Genomic DNA, 22,121 nt, shown 5'->3' with positions numbered 1-22,121 from the left:
TTCAATTTCACGACTAATAATGAGTGAAAAATCGTAACTTGTTAAATAAGTAGTTTTGTCCGCTTTTGAATATAAACGTTGCCGTCAAATCCTGGCCAAAAGGACTGCGTGATGCATTATTAGATTTGTTCATACTAACATTCAGTACATCTCAACTTTAAATTCAGATTAAAATGAGTCAGCAAGTCAAGAATGAAGCTCTAACTAGTTTTCTTGTTCAAATGTGTCAAGAATGAAACTCCAACTGGTTTTATTGTTTTTTCTAAAATTCAGATAAAAGAAAACTCACCTTGCTTCGGTATCGAGAATAATAAGGGGTTGGCATACCAAAATCACCCTTCCATAAATGGCACACACGGTCCACTGTATTCGCAGATCTGAGGGGGCTAAAAAATTTCAGATAAACAGGAAGTAACTGTATAGTAAAGCTCTTGAACGTTCTAAATGATAGTACAATATATTAGCAACAGGACATAATAGCTGAAAATTGTAATCTAAATCTATTTGAAGGCATAGATTCAAAAAAAAGAAGCTGGACAAGAGCAGAAAGCCCATTCACAAAGTCAATATTCTCTATTTTTAAACTCAATGTCGGACTAAAAATCTACGAGATCATACTCTAAAAGGAACCTTCACCTAATACGCTAGACCAAAACTGCAGTAGGTACTATATTTACAAAAAGATCAACTGGGCAAATGTCAACTGAAGTATATACTTGAAAGTAAATAAGCACTTTATTAATTATGTAACTCATTATCTACTGATATCACCCCAACAAAATATGTCGCGCAGAGGTCAAACTCCACCTGCAGCGGTAGTGCACAAGATACATCGCATTTTTGGAGCACTCGAAGATGAATGGTCATTGTCACTTTCATCCTCACTATGGTCATATTCATAATAGGATACTACCTCCTGAGAAGCGGCCTTCGATCTTTTATTGTCATTTACAGAATTTGCAGACTCCACAAGACAAGTCAGGTGATATGCATGACAACAGTAGAATACTATGATGGACACATTCTGTATAGAGAATGGATCAAAGCACACACAACACCTTCCCCCTGCTCGAACTTTTGACTTGACTTCCATATTTTTCATGCTGAGAGATCTTTCTGTCAATTGGGATGCATTGCTGTCATCCCTTTTAGCACGTACTTCATCCTCTTCATTGCTCAAGTAAATGGCATGTCTAGCTTCTTTATAGTATTTAATCAACAGGTTGACGATATCAGCCTGCAAGGTGCTGGTATTACTGACTTGCTGAGCAGAATTAAGTTGATTTTTTTTCCTTTCCTTGCGGGGGGGGGGGGGGGGGGGGGGGATGGGCAATGCAAAAGAAGTTGCTCAGATAGTACCAGTACCTTAAGTATATCTTTACAGCCATGTCTAAGAGAAGTTTCTGTCCTGTAGTCAGTTATAATTTTGACTAGGTGATCCCTTAAACTGAAAAGCATAATAAAGAATAATTTAAAATATACTTTTATTATTCTTATAAAAGTTGTCTACTACTGTTACTAAAAACAAAAAAAGCTATGATATAACTGCAGGCACATATCACATTGGAGGTTAAAACTTGCAAAAGATAAGCATCTGCAGACAAATATGACGTATACACTCTAAAAAAAAGCCAAAATGATATCCCTGTACAAAGATGAGGGTAAACCAGTGTTACACGGAACATAAATCACTTTGGTACGTGGTAGTTGGTACAAGTACGGGCATGTGGAACGTAATCTCCCATAAAACAAATCCATGGACCCGTTTAATCGGATACGATGGTCAATACAAGGACCCTTTTAATAGTTATCTTTTTACTTTTAAACATAATAACACATCATTGCCTTGGTGATGTCTTCTTCCTTTTAATATAAAACCTTCTTAAATAATTATCACTGATCTCAAGTTGGCCTCGATCAAATCTTCAATCTTAGAACTTTTTTCAACTTTCAGACTGAAATTTCCAGTGTTCTTACGTTCCTTTCTTTCTTCTTTTTAAGATTTTCAGGGTCTAAATATGGTGAAATGGATCGTTTTTCACATTATTTTAGGACAAAATTAAACAACAATCCGGGACGAGTGATCTAGTTCGCATTTCCATGGCACAACCTGCAAATTATGTGACAGTGACAAAAATGTTCAGGAGCAATGCCGTTAAAGGTAGGCATCTTCCAAACAAAGATAAACATTTTGATAAACATTTTGATAGAACTTTTTAAAACGAATACATGCTCAAAACTGAAAGTTCGCTAGGAAACTCAAAAGAGAGAAGCAAATGTACCATGAAAACTGCATCAAAATTATTTAAAATCAATTGTGTTGCATTACATACTATTGTTATGAAGATTAACTGATGAACCACATGTGATCAACTTGATGGGATGCATCTATCTTAAAAACTAGCCTCTTACTACATTATGCGACTTCTAATGAACAGATCAATTAAAAAACTGGGAAGATGACTTGAGTTGTAATGCTAGGAGCTACTTGCTGGAGACCAGCAGAAAAACATTGCTAAGAAAGCTAAGCCACATAGATAACTTCTAAACACATAATAATATGCAAGATAAAAACTACCTTGTAAGTGCCACAAAAAATGGTTAGGCGTTTAGTTTTTTCTCAACAACACGGTTGAGTTTCAACAAATATATATTCCGTTCCTTCAGCCAATTCAGTATAAATGTAATAGAAAGTTACCACTTACAGTAACCCAAATTATATTTTCCAAAAGAACAATAAATGTTATTTTTACCTTTGTTTTTCTTATTGGTCAAGAGTATACTATGATCTCGAAACTGACAACGGATGGTCAACTTATATAACCAAAAAGTTGGTAAAAACCACAATAAATTGAATTTTCTCTCAATTGGTGAGAAAAAAATGAAACAAGCCAACTTTTGTGGGACGGAGAGTAAAAAACACTGCTTGCCAGAAACCTAAGTTTTACAAACTAAAGGTCATTTAGAGCATCTCCAATGTGTAAGAACCCTTAGCTAAAAAGGTGTCAAACATACCAAAAATAATTATTATAGATATTATGTAAAAAATTATCCTCTCCAATGGTGCTTTCCCATTAGCTATAATTTTAGCCAACCTATCTCTGTTGGCTATATTTGTCGAACCTATATAGACATATAGTGAAATTAGGCCAATGGACAAATATAGCCGATTATTAAATAAATATGACGAGAATAACCTGTTTGTGAAATATGGCCAATTTTAGAAGATCAAATATGCATATGACAACGAAGTAATTAGATATACGCATCTTTGATTGGAGTAATCGATAATACGCATTTCATGTAAAGGTATTACAAAATATATAACACAAGATACGCATTTAGTATGATAGTATATAGTCCTAATATGCATTTATCAAATGCGTATTGTTCTTATCATCGTACAATCCCATGCGAGGACTCATCATGTCCCCACAATTTTTCACTTTATTATGCTTTTGTTATTACTTATTTGCAGTCTTTGTTTTTTGCACTCAGCAGCAGCACCAACACCAGCGAATACAAATGCATGTAAGTAACACGCATTCGCCCTTCATGTATTAGATCGGCCATAGTTGGCCATTTTTTTGAAAGTAGCTATTTTTGTAAAAAATCTTCAAAATTAAGTTATTTTTGCCAATCTTTCGTGAAATTAAACATCATCTATTACCATAATAAAATAAGATATTCTATTTATAATAACTTGAAAGAATAGCAACATACTATTTTTAAAAAATAGCCAATCGTTGTAGCCAACTCTACCGGAGTAAATCAGCTTACCCTTTCAGCAAATTTTACATAATCATTATTTTATTAATTTTAGCCAACCATTTTAGCTAACACCCATTGGAGATGCTTATGGGAGATTATGCAAATGCACATTAAAAGAATTTATAAAAACTCACTGGAAAACACTAACCGAGGGATCTCTAGACCAGTTGGCACCAAATTTACAATATAGAGCGGATCGATGTTCCCAACTGTATGCTCCAACAACATACCGACCTGCAAGTTACGTAATATATATAATTATAAAGAAAAATAAAATGACAGGGTTGTCACGTACGCTGCTATTATCGTATGCAATTTTATTACAATAGAGGTATACACAATACCATTTCAGGTTTCTGAAGGCATTGCCTGATCAATTCATCCCAAAGTTCATCATCATGTTGCATAGTGACAAAATCTACTGCCTGCACAACTTGAATGCATTTCTCAGTATCTAAAACTTCAAAAACAAAACAGATAATAACCCAAAGAAGATACCTCTTCTACATCTCCTAATTTATTAATAATAACTGCGAGGGCTTTTTTGGCATATCCCATCCTTCCAAGAATGAAAACTTGCTCCCTCAACAGGTCTCTACTAAGACAGATCTCGTGTGCCTGGGATTAATTTCATGAACAATCATGAACAATAATGTCAATGAATATAATAAACATCAAGAATACATTATAACTCTAGCCATACAGTAAGCAAACCTTCTCAAGCTTATAATGCTGACTACTGCGAAAAAAAGGAATCAGCATCTTTGGATCATAGTCCGCATAGAGCTCGACCTATTACAGTCAATGAATGTACCTTACATATTAGACAAGCATGAAAAGTAAAAACAAGTAGTAAGGCAGGACGTACATGCAACTCAAATGCAAGTGGGTGCGGTATCTCTTCATTAAACATACATGACATGGAACTTGGACAAAAACGTAATAGAATATATGAAAACAGTACAAAAGGAAAGTAACAACGGTTATTTTCTTTTCTATCCCCCTCTCTTTGGTTCAAGACCCAGAAACATAGATTATTCTAGTAAAATTGAGAACAAAACTGAGTCTCAGTCACATTTAAGACCCGTCTCCTAAGCAGTGAAAAACATACAAAAAATAGACCTTGACTGTTTGTCCATAAAAGTGGTTAAACTCAAGAAACCACTCCCACCTACCAACGCAGAGTTTGAGATGGATTAAGTATGCCACTCCTGTACGTTTCTTACTCAACATCTCTATCTATTTGATTTGACCCGATCTCTTGAAAGGCACGAATACATGCCAAGAAACGGAAAGTTCATTTATGTTGGCAGCCAAAGCTTACAACAAAAACAAATACTTAGTGCCAGAGTGCTAAACTTAAAAAATATGCAGCACTTACCAAGTACCTCTCTTCCTCTATATTCATTTTTGTGCCCTCTACAGTTTTTACTGTACATACTTGTACATCATATATTTTAGTGTATTTGATCATATAATAGTAAATTTTGAAATTTAGATTAACAGATAGTTGGTTCCTACATAGAGTAGAAATAAAAATCATTTTCTCCCGTGCTTCTATAGTCATATTGTAGAAGAACTCATGGAAGGATAGACTATAATTGCTCATAATTACATAGTATATTTCTGTCATGCAACATTTTATTTCTCTCCTTCTAGTTGGGGTATAGATGTCCCGTATATGCAACTGTACAACATCTTCCGACCTGGATCTTCACTAGGAACAGTGTCCCCGGACTTCCAAAAAGTGGATATTAATATTAATGTGTATAAATTTCGACATGATTGGTTCTATCATGTTGGATTGGCTAAGCAACGTCTACAGTCGCATTGTCGTCACAATAAAACCTTTTAGGCCTGTGCAAATCTTAACAATGTTATAGCGATATCATCTACCACTAATTCAACATCAAAACATCCACTATATTATCCTAATGCTGACGTTCTAGTTGTGGTTCATGGCTTCATGCCCACGAAGACCGGGAGGAGTGCCCTTCTTGTTTTTGCTGTTTTGTGAGCAACAACTGTGCTCGAGGTTGTGAACCTGACGGTGGGTAGAACTGAATGAGACCGGCACTTTCATATAGGAGAATATAGAAAAATATATGGGCGGATATTTAGAGCGGAGTAGGCTCTTGTGACTTCATGAATATGTTTTATTCATTTGTAACTAGTTAAGAAAGTATTACATTTTTTAGGTCCTTGTATAGCACCAAAAGAAGCTAACAAGGAACCTCAAATGAAGAACAAAAATCTGTGAATTCTAGACACATATAAAAAGGCTTGACATGCTTAACTTATACACACATAAACTAACAACTATTCCATATCATTGATTTTTGACTGCTACGTAAAGATAAAAACTCAGTGATGCCCAAATCTCCAACTATGATAAGTAGTTCTGATTTTCTTTATAGAAACTCTTTATATGTCTCTATATTAAGGGATAAGTGTGAGTCTGTGTGAACACACACACACAGAGTAAACATACAATTTCTTCTAATATATTTCAAATACAATATGTGAAAGTTGCCAAAAAAATAGTAATAACAAATTGCAATTGATTTAATTGTATTTATAGAAATGGAATCTAATATCTACAGTTTTTAATGATAGATAGTTATAACAATCCTAAAGAAAGGATTAAATAACTGAAACATAATAAAACTCGGGCCCAACCGCAATTGGGTCATCAATCTCAAATAACTTGCAATCAACTCACTAAACTAATTAAAACTTGCACTCATAATGCCAGCAACATCATTATTGGACAGACACCTGTCTTGGCGCAGTTGACGTGTCAAATTATCTATCTCCATTGACTTCAATGACATAGTAGCATATAACCCATGCAAAGCACATCTTATTTGATTTTCATAATTATATATTTGTCTAAATAAAATTATAATATACTTGAGTATATTTTTTTGTTATTGTTGTGTTATTTTATTTTAAATATTTATGCTTGATAAATCTACTTATCAAATATAAGTTAATAAATATTCACCACTAAATTTTTTATCAACTGAAATCTGATTCTAAACTAATCATTAATATATATAATTCTACTACCTAATAATGACGTCATAAATTTTTAAACAGGCACAAAACACAACTCATTTACAGGTAAAAACTTTTTTAAACATAGACAACTACACTTATAGGTAAAAACTTAAACTTAACATCTACACATACTTGCAAAGAGACACGTAAAACTACAAACAGACACACTTACAGACACACTTACGCTCATATATCTACAAATATACAATAAACATCAAAACGTTTTAAACGTTTTAAAGAGACACAACTACACCATGCACACCTAGGTCTTCTTTATATCTAGAAATTTATTATGTTACCTAAAGTGAAAACTTTAACATGCACAAAAAAGACGCCCAACTACAAACCTGTCTATATTTCTACAAATTTATACTTACCTGAATAAGACAAATTAAACAAAGAAAAAGAAACATAATCAATAAAAAAATAAATTAATAATTAGTATTGTTATGAAGTATAAAATGTATTCCCTTTTTCTACTTTTAACCAAACACAAAAAGAAATAAACAAAAATTGTTATACATGGCTAGAGGTGGCCAAACGGGCGGTTAGGCACGCCCCGGCTCGCACCGATTCGCCAATTTAACCGTATCAAGTCAGCTCATATCGGACCGAATCAAATTCGGCACGGACCGTAGAAAATAACGGGGTGAGTACGGTTTCAATATTCATGATTCGATAACCGGCACGACACGACACGTTGAATCGGAAAAGCACTGACTCGGATTGGCAAACCGCATCGGCCCGCCAACCCGTTCAACCCATTCTGCTCAACCATTCTGCTCAGCACAGGCACACATCACGTGATTGTTTATATATTAATAAGTAAAGCATTCAACTGATTGATTGTTTTATTATTATTATAATTAAATTATTAATAGTTATCATTGGCTACAACTGCACAACATATGTTAACACTTAACTTGTATCTGCTTCACTACTTTGCCATAAATAATTGTTTAAAAAAATTAAACCAGCCCGCCTAGCGCGCTAACCCGCTAACCAACCCGCTAATTCGCCCCTGCCAATTCGTTAACCCCCTAACTTGGCAAGCCTATTTCTGCACTTCTGTTATTGACTCGTCTAACTCGTATAACCCGCGAGTTGGACACGAGCTCAAGTTTGGTGACTCGGCACGAACCCGGCACAACCCGTTTGGCACAACCCGTTTACTGAGACGTGCCGTTCACGAGTCCGGAGACAGGCAACTCGGCCCGTTGGAAAACCGGCCCAGCACGCACGGCCCGCCTGTTTAGCCACCTCTATACATGGCCAACTAAACTTAATATATTAACATACTTCAATAAATTATATTTTTTCCACACATTATTAGATTTTCTAACATCTTCTATGATCAAAATAATTAATATATAATTATGGTAAAATATAAAATAAATTTTATAACTTGTAATATAACATTTTATTTTTAACAATCTTATATGAATTTTGTTTTTACTGATATAAGTTATAACTTTGTATTTGACCTAACCTAAAAAATATTCATATTTTACTAATTAATACTACTAACTTTCTTTTAAAAAAAATTAGAAACGTGTATAATGGATGGAAAGTATATTTTAGTACAAACAAAATATAAAACTATAATGTTATAAACTAAAAATCATCATTTTATAAATTCAGAATGATCTATAATTTTTTAGTACCATGAAATTTTAGAGGGGTATTTAAAACCTTAACCGAATATCTTTAGTTTTTTTTAAATTAGAACGGATATCCCAAAATTTTAAACGATTTTTCATAATGGTGAATGAATATTACTAGCTAAATAAACCCTGATACAATCTAATGTTTTTAATAATTGTCCAACTTTTTTATTAAAACTTTAAATTTATTTGCTAATCACTAACTTTAAGCTTTTTTAAAAAAGGAATACAACTATAAGTACTTTGTAATTTAAATAGTTACTTGAACCAAGTTAGTACGCAACTACTTTAATAAATTGTAAATTGGATTCTAAATATTTTACTACTTATTAATATACAATTTATAGTAAAAATAATAATTTTAACACTATAAACATATTCAAAAATAAAATAAAAAAGAATTTATTATTTTTAGATCAAGGTTCTTAGTGCTAGAATACACTAAGTAATTGCTAACAACTTTAATCAAATCCGAACGAAAAATATTATAAAAAATAAAAAAAGTTTATACACATATACAAATCATTTTAAATTTTCATATTTGCACGCCGTAATACCTTTTAAAAATCAATTTAATTTCTACTTACATTCAATAAAACAGTTAATGTACAAATTACATCAATAATTTTAATACTATCATTTTGGCAGTAGATTTTGAAGTAAAAGTTTATAATATAATATTATACTAATTTAAAATATATATAACATAAATGTAACCAAAAATTGATTAACTATAAAATATAATTTTTTATTATTAATTTACAACCCCGAGAAACAAGTATTAGTTATAAATATTTTGTAGGAAATGAGATGAGTTGTACAATAAGAAGTGGAAACACCAACCCGTGAAGATGTTAGAAAAAGGTTTGTGTTAGTGTTTCAATAGAGAAGGAGTTGTGTTTTATGAAAAAAGGGATTTTTAATGGTCTTGTACTGGAGTTTTAGTATATGCATAATTATAATCATCTCTCAGTGCAACTTCATCATGATCTCCACATCTGACTATCTGAGAGCTGATTGATTTAAATAAATGAATTTTGTATATATCTACGTGTGTGTGTTGTGTGCGCTTAAGCGGGTCAAGTCATATTCAAGGTAGAGCGGGCCAACTCAGATTCTTAAGCAGCATCCGGTCAGTCAACTAATGCTGAGATTTAATGGATCTGCGTGTAGGCAATGATTTTGCAATAAATTTCCAAGTTCAATGACTTGATGCAAGTTTTATTAGCCTGACAAGATAATTGCAAACTTTTTAAGTTTGATAACCCAGTTGCAAGTTTAGTCCCAGTTCAGTTATCTTTTAGCCAATTAACCCCAGAAAGAAAATAACTTCACCACATAAACATTTCACTAAAGAAGCTTTGGCTGATAAGTAAATGAACTCGGCACAAAACTTAATTCAGCTTTCTAAACCAATTTAAGAAATTTTTGTACCAACCGGTACAAATGTCTCATTTATTTTTCTTTTTATTTACCTGCATGTCATGAAATTCCTTTCCAGCATGAGGATCAGCTTCAAACAGTAAATGCAGATACATATGTGAGAAATATCTGGAGTCACAATTGTTCTTGGCAGCTAAAATTTGGGAAACAACTTCAGAAGGTGTAATAAAGTGTCTATGCTGGACCAACAATGCAACTGCAAGCTTACAATCAATCATCATCAGTTGCACAACCTGCCGCGTACACAAGTGATAAATAAAAGAGTTACCAAATCACGTCGCAAAGAAATTTAATGCTATCTGGAAAAACAATATGATAACAATTTATAAATTATAATGCTAGAAGAACATTCCAGTTCTCTTTTGCCTCTTTCCCAATTGTCAAATAGTTTTTCACCCAGGACATTATTGTGTACTGTAGGAAACATTACCTTTTCACGAATGACATCATGCAAGTTATGCTTTTCGATAAAGTCAAATACATTTGGCTTCATAAGCTGAAGAAAAAGGAAAAAGAACTTCAGCAAAGAAAAGCATGTCAATGGGAAAAGTAAAAAAGTTAATTATAAACAGCAATTTCCCAGCATCTCATATAATCTTGGAATTATGCAATTAATTTCAAAAGTGAAGTACATGAGCACTTACTTCAGCATAAAGTGCAACTGCTTTCTCATACTGCGCGTCTATAACATATAACTCTGCCAATGCCTGTTAAAATAACTGAATAAAATTATCAAAAGAAATGAGTGACAACAACATATATTATTACGTATCATCATCAATTACATGCACCTCTTTCAACGCATCTGTCATAGATGAAGAGTTAAGCTGTGGTTCAATAACTGCAATAACAGGCATGACAGAATATATTACAGGAGGCCAAGATTTAATTGTTGACAGTAGATCCTTATGAAAGGCTGGAGTTGTCGCAAGAGCTACAAGAGTAACCTGTATGACATCAAAGAACAACTAAGGCCTGTCTGGTTTTAGAGTTCCGTCTCGACTACAGACCTTCCTATTCTGTATAATGCAAAAACGAATGACATTTAAACCCTCAGTGCGAATAACGCATACAATAGATTAGCAACCCACAAATTTAATTTACTCGCCCATATCTCCCAAATCCCCATTAAAGAAAATAATTACTAACCCTTGTGAGAAAAAAGTGAAAATACTTTCATTCTCATGTTCCCGAGTTTGAACGTAAGTAATGTCTCAGTTAATTACAATTTACCCTTCTTAATATAATTCAAACTGTGTGTGTGTGTGTATTCTAAAAGCTCCTTACTATTTTATTTTCCCTCTTTTCATTTCTTCTAGCTAATGCTCAAATCTTAATATTTAAACGCTAACGATAATTAATACTATGCAAAGATTAATTGTACGAAAGAGGTGTAAAATCAGTTGAATATTATAATATAATAGTTAATTGACAAACATGTTTGAGATTTTATAAATTATTTTCACCCCTTTCATCCTGATTTTTTTTGGAATGAAAAAGACATTCTTTTACTCCATCTTAGCTCGCTTTGGTTCCTAAAAAAACTCCGTAGCACAGTTTGGAGTGAAAATGCAGACATAGTACTTTTTTATATACACGTGCTTACTTCCCTAAATAAAACAGGGTGAAATAGGGTCTAAGATCAGGCCTATCAATGAAACAGCAACAGGAAATTGGTATGTACACAAGTTTTGTTCTTCCCTTTTAATCGAAGGGCTCTTTCCTTTTCATTGAAGGAATAATACAAAATTTTCACTCACAAATTGTATTTGGATTATCATAGAGTGTAAAAATAATTGTTCAGTGTCACTATAATTGGTTTGACAAACGTCTCAACATTCAGGCAATAGGGGATAATATTAGCTAATTTTGCGTTAAAAGAATTGGCGGAAGTACAACAAAATCAAGACTTAAAGTCAGTAACCTCATAAGCGGTATCACGAAGTCTAGGATTTTCTGTTGGTATATATGGAACTAGAACAGGAAGCTGTCTGAGATGAGCAAAGTGGAAAACCCATCTGCAATAGGTAGTCCGTGTCAAATATTTTATTCAACTGCAATCAGAGTACATATTCTATATTGAAAAGTCAATAAAGTACCTCTCCCAGGCAGAAGTAGAACCCCTTAATAATTTCGGACATAAAGATGCGACCTCAGCATATTTTCTTTCAACAACTAGATGGTCAAGATATCTTGAACCAACCTATTAGATATCATGATGTATCAAAAAAAAATTCTCAATAGACTGAGAAAATGCCTAGTTCAATTATATCTAGTTCAGTTTAAGCAGCAAACAAAGCACCACATAGATACTAAATAAATAACTATTATGTACAACATAAATGCAATGCAACTAAGAAATCTGCATGCTACTTGAACTGCAGAAATACACAAATCATATTCATCTTACTTAGTGTGCCAACTACTCTACCAAAATTACGCACAACATAAACAACTCGGGGGGGTGGGGGCTGGGGCTTGAATTGCAAAGCAAATCGTTTATGATGGCTCGTTGAAGAATAATCAAACAAAAATAGATACAGATGTACAAAAGTACAAATTCAAAGGTTACTCTTGGCCAAAGTTTACCAAAGCATACTAGTAAAGAGCATTTTTAAAAGTTTTTTCGTCTCACTGTTAGTTTTATTTATTAGATTACTATGCTCATCTGAGTTATCTAATATTTCAAAATAGCTTGAAGAAGGGCATTAGCTTTGATTGTTAAAGTTCAAATTTTCACAACTTAAAAGTAAACGGCTTTCTTATCTATAAATTATATCTGTATGGGTAAGATAATTAATAACACATAACAATAAGAAGTAAAAAATAACAAAAAAAAATTGAAATTTACATTCAAAAAGGATAATGTTGATTTAAATCAAATAAAAATACAATGTTCAAAAGTGTAAATGAATTAAGTACATCATCCCTACTACTCAGAATTAAACTTAAAAGTTCATTTTACGTTGGCACAACAGACCAAAATATTATTATTCAACTTTTTTGAAACATGATTGACATATAGTATGCATACTATTGGGAAAATTGTATGCTTTTCCAGAAACATTTTAAATTACAAATGGATTTACTTTTTTTCCTTCTAGCGTTAGGGTTTACGTTCCCTATCCCTTAATGCTTTTAAACTTTTATATTGAATTGTCTATACCATTTTAATAATGAAAGATAATTTTTATGTGTTTTCACATATCACAGTTACGGTCTCAAAATAGGTCTTCACTATGTAGATATTACTGATTCACTATATACAATTACAGCGGGTTTTGCATCACAAGCTCATATGAACTATACCTCGTCAATAAGTTCACTCTGTCCCTTCCCAGCTTCAACAGCTTCCAAAGCCTTTTTATGACATCCATGTTCAAGAAGCCAAGATATGTGATCTTCTGCGTCCCTAATTATTAATAACATGTTCATCGGTTAGATGAATGGTTACCATTCATAATTAAAAAAGAAAAAAATAAAAAATAAATCAGATTATAATAAAAAATGTCGAAAGTTAAGGAAGAAAATAAATTCCCCAAGTTAAATAAAAAAAAAAGGAAACAAATTCTAGGAAATTCATATTCACGGAAACCTCAAGAGCAACTTCAAAAAACTCTCTATATAGACTCATAACCTAAATTTTGAGGAGTTAAAATAGAAAGTGTCTACAGCACATATTTAAGAGTACAACATATATTTAAGAGCTCTATGTATCCCGTTGAACAAAGAGGAGTATATCTTCCTTCCTCATTCAACTTGATATAATTCAATAAATTTCCCTCTCATATCAATCCATTATTTCCCACATTTTTCATGAATAAAACTTTTGAAATTTTTTAAGTCTATAATTTGACATTTTCAACGAAAGCTACTGAACATTGTTATGTGATCTTTGTTGTGTATGAAGCTTGATTTGTGTTATCGGTATTAACTGATCTGTAGTAATGAGCCAGGTTTGTTACTATGAAACTCCAGTTAATATTCAACAGTATGCGAAAGAAACCCTCTAGATTGAAATTGCTTCTTTTAAAGAATACCATTCTAAACTATTATAACTTAATGTACAATGATACGATACATATTATATAATGTCAGGAAATAAGATTAATATAAAAAGTTGCTTGAGAATAATCACAGATGTTGTAAACATATAATTGATATAGTGGATTTAAGGAGAGTTGTTAGTGTAAATAAGATTTTTGTATCCTAAATAACTAAAAGTCAATTCTTGGATCGAAAGTGCCTAAATTTTGAGGAATTATGGATAGATTCGTGGCATACCGAAAGTGGAGGCCCTTCTGGAGTTACAAATGAGAAAAACATAAAAGCTACCAAAGACGTATATTTACTTAATGGGATAAGACTAGCCCCTAACATGCCCTGGGATATGGGGCGGGTATGCTATCTACATAATCCCTGCGAAGAAAAACCTGCCCAACTCGAATATAATATATACAGAACTATATATATGTACATAAAATATTTGGAATAATACAGATACTTACGTTTGTCTGATTTTAAAAACAAATTACTAACATTTTTATTTATATTAAGTTAGTTTTAAAATTTAGTATTTTTTGATGGAATTAGCAAAATTTACTAAAAAAATTAGACTTTTCAATGAGGCATCATAAGTATGTAACTCATGCCTAACTCGGCTCATATGAGGCACCCATCTTGTTAAGAAGGGAATGGGGGAGGCCAGTGACTAAGAATACATTTTTACCCTGTTAATGTTGGGGGTACAGGAATTGACAAAGTCGCGATTTCAAGGTCACACTTCGCATATAACCTTTTACTCGAGAAAAATGTAAACTATCCAAAAGATTGCCTATGTCTGAATCTATCTACACTCACCAACTTCTTTATAACAGAAAATAATACACTACTCAGAACATTGTGTTCACCAATCTATTTTGATTAACTTGGAAGACGCCCATGCAACTTGCGTGGGTGGTAAAATGGTCGACTACGCAATTTTAATATTTTAAATTGTTGCTACAAGAAAGGATATGGAGAGAACCAATTGGTCAATTTTTTTATTAAAAATACAAACAAACAATATTTTAATATCAAACATATATAAAGGCGTTAAATAATAGATGCACTGAATTATCTAGAGGTGCTTAATTATTTAGAACTTATCATACAATATGATCGAACACCGCCATAATATGAAAGAATGTACAAATGCTGAAGATGAAAAAATATATTTACCGAGGCTTAGCAATAATCACATCCTTTGGGGAAACAATATAATATAATGGTTCATCACCAGCGGTCCATTGACCACCTGCAAAACTGCTCCCTGCATTTAAATGCGTCGTTATTGATGATTTAATACAATTCACATGTGTGTGAAGTTGTTAAATATACCTGAGAATGGGGAATGCACAAGGGAGTAGTCTTTTGTTTTATAATGCTCAAATCCATGTACAGGTAGTGCATCTGTTGCAAGCTCTTCATTATTCCATGTGACTACACGCACTTCTGGTCTTTGAGCATTTGCCTGTATATAACAAAATCAGATATCTCCAATCATATATTGAAATTAGATATTATTAGTCTTACATATAATATAATTTTGTTAGTTGTACATTCCAAGACACTGTTATCATCCTTAGTGAAACCTATAAATAGCGAACTAGAAATTTATGGCAAAATGCGAAATGGAGGAAGAAACAACGAAACCAATGGGTTAAGAGTAACTATAGATTGAAAAGATATTACCGGTCAAAATTGAGTAAATCCACTTGTACGGAGATTCTTTTTTAGATTAAAAATATTCATGGGAAAAGATTTAGCAGTAAATCATTTTCTTCAGTGAGGGAAAATTGTTGGGATTGGGAAAGTGCCTAAATAAAAACATTTAGCAGGAAACTGAACTAGAGTTTTTATTTAGGGATATTCTCTATGGTACCATTGTAAAATTAGCTTTTCATGATGGTACCATCACTTTATTGGCTTCTATCTATTGTGAACTTGTACATTTGATTTTTCACGCGTAATACCCCCGTGTTATGTAAAAATAATAAAATTGATTTTGGACTAAAAACTAAAATTGTATATTTGAAATCTTTGTGAAAAGGTACATAAAATAGTTCCTTAAATCATGTAAAATGGAGTCAAATGAGTGAAATATTAATGGCCAAAGTTTGGCCATGGAGTTCAAATATATCTCACTCATTTTAACTCCATTTTACATGATTCAAAGGCATACTTCATGTATTTGTTCGCAAAGATTTCAAATATACAATTTGATTTTCGGGCCAAAATAAATCCTATTGCATTTTACTTAAAACGGGGGCATTACACGGGAAAAACCAAATGTACAGGGTTACCGCAGATAGAAGCCAATGAAGTGATGGCACAAACTAGAAAAACCAATTTTATAATGGTACCTTAGAGAATATCCCTTTTATTTAAGACAAAATTAACAAGACAGCCTAGTCTCAAAAAAATGCTAATAATAACTATTTTTCCATCAACAATACAAGAATATCAAATTTTGATTTGATGGGCTATCTCTATCGGATTGAATATTCCGGTTCCAAATGCGTATTCTTTCTTTCCATTTTCATCCACCATCATCCACCAGGTGAAATGTGGAGAAGATTCTTGAAGGCCTATCAATGTTGGAGGATGGTGACTGATGATTGAGACAATGGGATGGGAAAGAAATGGAGGAGGTGTCCGTGAAGGTGGAAGAAGGTGGAGGGATGGTTGCGTGTATGTATTTGTATATATGTATATTCAGCGATACCCAAGTGTATTATGTGTATTTCTGATACGCATTCCAAAATAGCGCATCCTTTTTTAAAAATTAATTGGATTACCCTACTCACTTATGTTTATCATGTTCAGTACCCTATTATCTTGTGTGTATCTTGTATATGTTCAATACCCAACCATCATATGTGTATCCTAATCATTGTTTTTTACCAGGCTCCCACCAGATTTGTACTTTTGCTATCTGATTTAAAAGAACAGTTAGTTTTATCCTTCAGCCCCTAGTCTGCTAGCATCACAATGAGCCACCGAGTAAGTCGTTATAAGATAGGAAGAAGAATTTGTTGCAAACTTGCAATTCAAGCTATATCCAAACAAAATATGAATACCTGGCGCAATGGAATAGAGTTACTAAATTCCTTTTCTCTGTCTTCTTCTCCTGGTATATAAGCTAGAACAACCAAAGTGTCACCAAAAGGTGCAATTCCTGAAACGTAATAGCTGGTTTGAAAAGATGCGACAATATCAACCTTGTTCATATTAGCCATTATATGCCTATATGGCCCATTGGTGCTCTTGTTTTGATTTGTTCTTATCAATGCAATTTTGACAGACGTCCCCCAACCAATTACCAGGAGGCTATCATCCTGCATGTGATGTAAATAGAGCAACAAAAATTAACAAACATGACTTTGTACTACAGTATTACGACAGCAGTTGCACTCTCTTAACAAATATATACCCATAAGACCATCATATTAATTCTCAACTCACCTGCCAAACTAAGTGAGGGAGTAGAATCTCAGGGAATGGGCTCCCGCGAGGTCTTTCAATAAAAGTTATACGCTGATTGTTAGCACTATCATACACTTTAACTCCTGCATCATTAGCCCAAGCAATCAGATTTGTTCTCCATTTCACTGCATGAATAGGACCTTCACCAGAGTGTAGAACCTGGAGAAGAAACAACACTGTTTTCAGGAAACAGAGCAATTGAAATGAGGTACATGTTTACAGCCATTATATAATAATTGTATAAGCAGGTAATACCTGGTCACCGTAGCCAATCCACCTTTTTGTATTGATATATAAATGTCCAGCTAAACCACCCGCAACAAATCTTCTAGATGATCTTTTTGCATAATATGGGTCTAGAGCAATAGCCTTCATTGGGCGATAATAATCAAACTTCAGTTTCTCTTTCGTAAAGAGACTGGTTACTATTGCAGATCCATCATCTGAACAGCTACCAATAAAATCACCCTCTATGTCAAAACAAAGATCATTGACAGCAGCTGAATGTGCAGGGAACTCCTTCACCTGATAATTGAAACGAGCAATTTGAAAAACAATGAATACAAGGTACTAAACTACTCATTTAAACTCTCTGAAGTTTCATGTATCTGCAATTGACCCTTAATATGATTAGAAAAACCAGATAAATAACATTATTGTTATCTACAAGGCCAGGTACAAAACTTTGTTTAACAGAGAAAACCTCAAATGCCAAGTCAGAACTGTACGTTCACACAGACAATGGTGATTCTAGCGGTGCACTGTTGGTGTCTATAACACCCACTAGCCCAAGACATTGTTATGCTATCCTACAGTACAAAAGAGAGAATAGCCCTCACTCGTTAACATAGTTTTCCAAGATATTATGTATTAATAATGTTTATCAATTAAAATTTGCACTTGAATTTTTTTGGTTATTGATATTAACACATATAGTATTATGGTTTCAACTGTTACTCAAACAAAATAATTAACTCTAAGTTTAAGCTCAATCTTAGTTAGCATTGAAGCCGGAGATCTATATGTAGCTAACACTCTTCCAAATATTTTTGATAATTTTCCTTTACTGTATAAAAATATATCTAAACTCACACCAATTCGAATCTAGAACTCTTAGGGGGCTCATTTCAAAAATCTAAATCAAAATTTTTTAATGATTATAATTTCTGAATGAGTAGTAAATCTGAATGACGAATTAACGAGTCTTTTGCATTCACCCTAATTTTTTTGCAATACAATAGATGAAATTGATTAACTTCGCTGCCTAATCCTATTTTTGACGTTCATCTGATTAAAACTACTCGGAAAAATAATGACAAATTGAATTATTTAAAATTTTAAAAGTTAAAATTTAAACTCGTCATACGTAAAGGTAATTTAGAAATAAATTGTATTCATATTTCTTTCTTATCAAAAGAATATATAAATATATATATTATACTAATATTTTTTTTGAGCAAAATTATACTTATATTTTTATAATCATGTTAATGGTTGAAACTAAAGAGGGTAAAAATGCATGAAAAATGATAATAAAAAAAAGCACCGGGAGGAAAAAATTCTGTGCACATCACACAATTATGTTATGGACGGTCCAGCTTCACTTTTATTAAGGCCTAAGGGGAAACTATTCAAATAAATATCGGCTTCGTCCAACTATATATGATTTAGACAAATCATCAATCAAACAATCTTATATCAATATACTTATATAAAAGAGAAGGAGAAGACGGGGAGGGGAGATGGCACCTCTCATATTATCACAATTTTTTTTCGAATTTCTCAATTTTTGAGTTATTAAATAAAAAAAATCTTAGTTACCTTATGTTCTTCTAAACTTTCTTCCTAACTGAAGTTACCGTCTTATTATTATTCTAACTTAATTCTTCAAATTACCATATTTATATTCTCTTAAATTTTCTTATCAAGTCAAAGTTATTATCTTCGTATTATCCTAAAATGCAAGTTCTGTAATTTCTCTCAAGGCATATTATCATTTTAACATTGTCCTAAACATTTCTTTTTAAGTCAAATTTACCATTTTGATATCTTCCTAGGTTTTCTCAAATTTTAAAGAATAAGATTTGAAAATTTTCAGTTTTAATTCTAATTTAAAGAATAAATAATAATTATACAAAAGTTAGATATTAGTTTTAGATGTTTGTTATTATAAATAATATAATAGTAATAATAAGTCATAAATTAAGTTAGTCTTTAAAAATATATAAATCAAATTTCATGATATTATAAAATTGATTATTGATTAATATATGATATATTCTATATTCATAAATAATGAGATAACACCTCATTCGTCGTAAACATACGAGAGGACGGTATTTTAGAATTCTACATATTCAGAATTTTAAAATGACCAAGACGAATTGGAAAATTCAGAAAAAAAATCATAAAGTAATAATAGAAATTTATTTATTTATTTTATTTAAAAATTCGTTTTGTGAAATATTTTAAAAAATATAGAGAAATATTATATGGCCGCTGCGAAGCGCGGTTTAGGAAACGAGTGATCGTAACCTATTAACAAATTAGGTCTTAGTCATCGAATCCAGTTTTTCCAAACATCTTAAAATTAATAGTACAATCTACCTTAGTTACCCGGACTCTTCATTTTGCTTAGAGTACCCGTGTCGGACACTCGACACTCGGACATGAGTATGGACATTTGGACACTTATTTTAGGCCAAAAACATGTAAATTTTTCAGAATATTGCCGAGTCCGACACTTGGATACGAACCCGTGTCCGACACCCATACCCGAGTCCGGGTAACATAGCAATCTACTAATATTTTTTCAAGTACCCACAATAGCAAACTCATTATTGAGCTTCTCATTACTTCGTAGGGTTATTTCAAACTCGTGTATTTCCGCATTCTTATAAACACACTAAAAAGAAAAAAAGAAGACTTGTGAACTAAATACTGTAGAAACTAAAATTGGTGGAAATTTATTTCCATACGACGCATACTACAAAGTACCAACTAGCTCCTGCACCGACCGATTATAGAGTAGTCATAGCTATTGGATAAGAAAATAAATAAATATAACCTCTACTTCGAAGTACAGGTCAGCAATTATTTAGTTGTGTCGGATATTTTCCTGCATTATTTTAATTTTCTATAATTGTACTAAGGTTGTAACATTGTAATTTGTACATAGAAAAAGGTATTTATATAAAAATTGGCCTGACTAACCACTACTAACAAAACAAACTTAATTTCGCCTCTCGATTATCAAGTTTCTCCTATAATAATTACTCCGACTATTGCAATCCAAACCAAAACCTAGCCAACAACTCCACAATTCTACAAATATTCAATATTAAACACAAATTCAATCAAATTCAATGGAAATTGAAATATATTGAAAAAACTGATGAGTACCTGATTGCCGAGAAAATCGAGAATGTGTATGAAACCATTGCGAGTGCCGAGAGCGATCATGCGTTGGGCGACGGCGAGACAAGTAGCGGCGTCGTTTGATAGAAGCGAAGGCACACTACCGCCCATTCGTTGGTACTTGAGCCTGGGTTCTTCTTCGTCTTGTTCTTCTTCAGCGTCTTCGTAATCTTCAATATCGCCTTGGATTTTAATGTGTGTGGTTTGTTGTGACATCTTTCTTGTGTGTGGTTTCAGTAACTGAATACAGGGAGATCTGTTCTTCTGTTCTGTTTTGTTCAGTATTGCAGTTTAGTGCATATCATAAAAAAAATGAATACCTATCTAGTATACAAAATAGAATCAAATGTGTATTTTAAACGTATATTTTATTTCTACAGTTCGGTTCCACGTGCTTGTAACCAATAAATTTGGGCCGTTCAAAGCTGTCAGCAATAGTTCATTACGAAAATCACGTCAGCTTCCACAATAAATCATTGCGGAAGCACGTCACCTTCTAATTAACTTTTTACCAAGATAAATACAACATTCTTGCATTATGAGATGGAGCAAAGAAGCAAGAGAAAAGGATCAAAAATTAGACCATTTGCACTCAAAGTTGAAGAGAAGCTAAAGGAGAAAGCTAGGAGGAAAAAATACTCCAAAGGGAAAACCATTATTGTTAAGTCAGATACTGAATCATCAAATTCTGATGATGAATCAAATCCTGATTTTAAATCAGATACTGACAGTGATCACAACAACAATGAAGATATGGATCAAATGGTTGTCTTACTGGTTAAAAGCTTCAATAAGATGGTTTACAAAAACTTCAAGAAAGGGAGAAGATTTTCCAGAAAAGGTTCCAGTTCCCCAAACTCTGATAAGAGGAACAACAAAATAGATACTGATTGGAAGGAAGCTAGATCTGAAAAACCTAACAAGTCAAAAGAGAGATGTTACAATTGTGATGGATTTGGACACTTTGCACTTGACTGCAGAAAACCTAAAACTGAGAAGAAATAAGTTTTGATCTCAAAGAAGAGAAACTGGGATGATTCATCAGACTCAGATGATGGGATCAACTATGCTCTCATGGCAAATGTTAATGCTGAGACTAGGGTTGCACATGGGCTGAGTTGGGTCGGTTTGGCTATTTTCAAAACGGGTTACAAAAATATGAACCCGTTAAACTCAAAAAAATTATGAACCCGACCCTATTAATTATGCGATGGGTTTGGTCGGGTTGGGTTGGGT

At 32.8% G+C, this 22,121-nt stretch overlaps 1 protein-coding gene across 3 annotated transcripts; it reads right to left on the bottom strand.

Annotated features, from left to right (window-relative positions):
* Positions 1-521: 521 nt before the first annotated feature.
* LOC141697634 (vacuolar protein sorting-associated protein 41 homolog) lies at positions 522-21,212 on the bottom strand. Of its 3 annotated transcripts, none has more exons than XM_074502122.1 (19): positions 20,871-21,208; positions 17,724-17,993; positions 17,448-17,627; positions 17,063-17,320; positions 15,321-15,453; positions 15,162-15,252; positions 13,251-13,353; positions 12,041-12,144; positions 11,866-11,959; positions 10,733-10,888; positions 10,586-10,648; positions 10,372-10,437; positions 9,974-10,174; positions 4,486-4,563; positions 4,270-4,389; positions 4,116-4,196; positions 3,920-4,005; positions 1,366-1,447; positions 522-1,237 (listed from the first exon to the last, which is right to left on the bottom strand). In XM_074502122.1, exons 1-19 carry the CDS (start codon positions 21,099-21,101, stop codon positions 797-799), a joined length of 2,838 nt encoding a protein of 945 aa, XP_074358223.1. In that variant the 5' UTR covers positions 21,102-21,208; the 3' UTR covers positions 522-796. The 3 variants fall into 3 exon arrangements, 2 of the variants coding, with proteins under 2 accessions (XP_074358223.1, XP_074358224.1); XR_012564791.1 differs by having other exon boundaries at positions 1,209-1,237; positions 3,906-4,005; positions 20,871-21,212; XM_074502123.1 differs by lacking the exons at positions 522-1,237; positions 1,366-1,447 and adding an exon at positions 1,682-2,110 and having other exon boundaries at positions 20,871-21,212.
* Positions 21,213-22,121: the final 909 nt, after the last annotated feature.

This window comes from Apium graveolens, chromosome 11, assembly GCF_009905375.1.
Source record: "Apium graveolens cultivar Ventura chromosome 11, ASM990537v1, whole genome shotgun sequence".
Taxonomy (NCBI): domain Eukaryota; kingdom Viridiplantae; phylum Streptophyta; class Magnoliopsida; order Apiales; family Apiaceae; genus Apium; species Apium graveolens.
Note: the sequence above shows the minus strand (reverse complement) of the source record. Positions and strands in the feature narration are given on the sequence as shown.

Excerpts from the sequence above, each read along its gene's own strand:
- LOC141697634 (XM_074502122.1), bottom strand. The coding sequence starts at position 21,101 with ATGTCACAACAAACCACACACATTAAAATCCAAGGCGATATTGAAGAT. Across the intron at positions 11,960-12,040 it reads TCTACTTCTGCCTGGGAGAG|ATGGGTTTTCCACTTTGCTC; the intron begins GTACTTTATTGA and ends TACCTATTGCAG. Across the intron at positions 4,564-9,973 it reads AGGAATTTCATGACATGCAG|GTCGAGCTCTATGCGGACTA; the intron begins GTAAATAAAAAG and ends TGACTGTAATAG.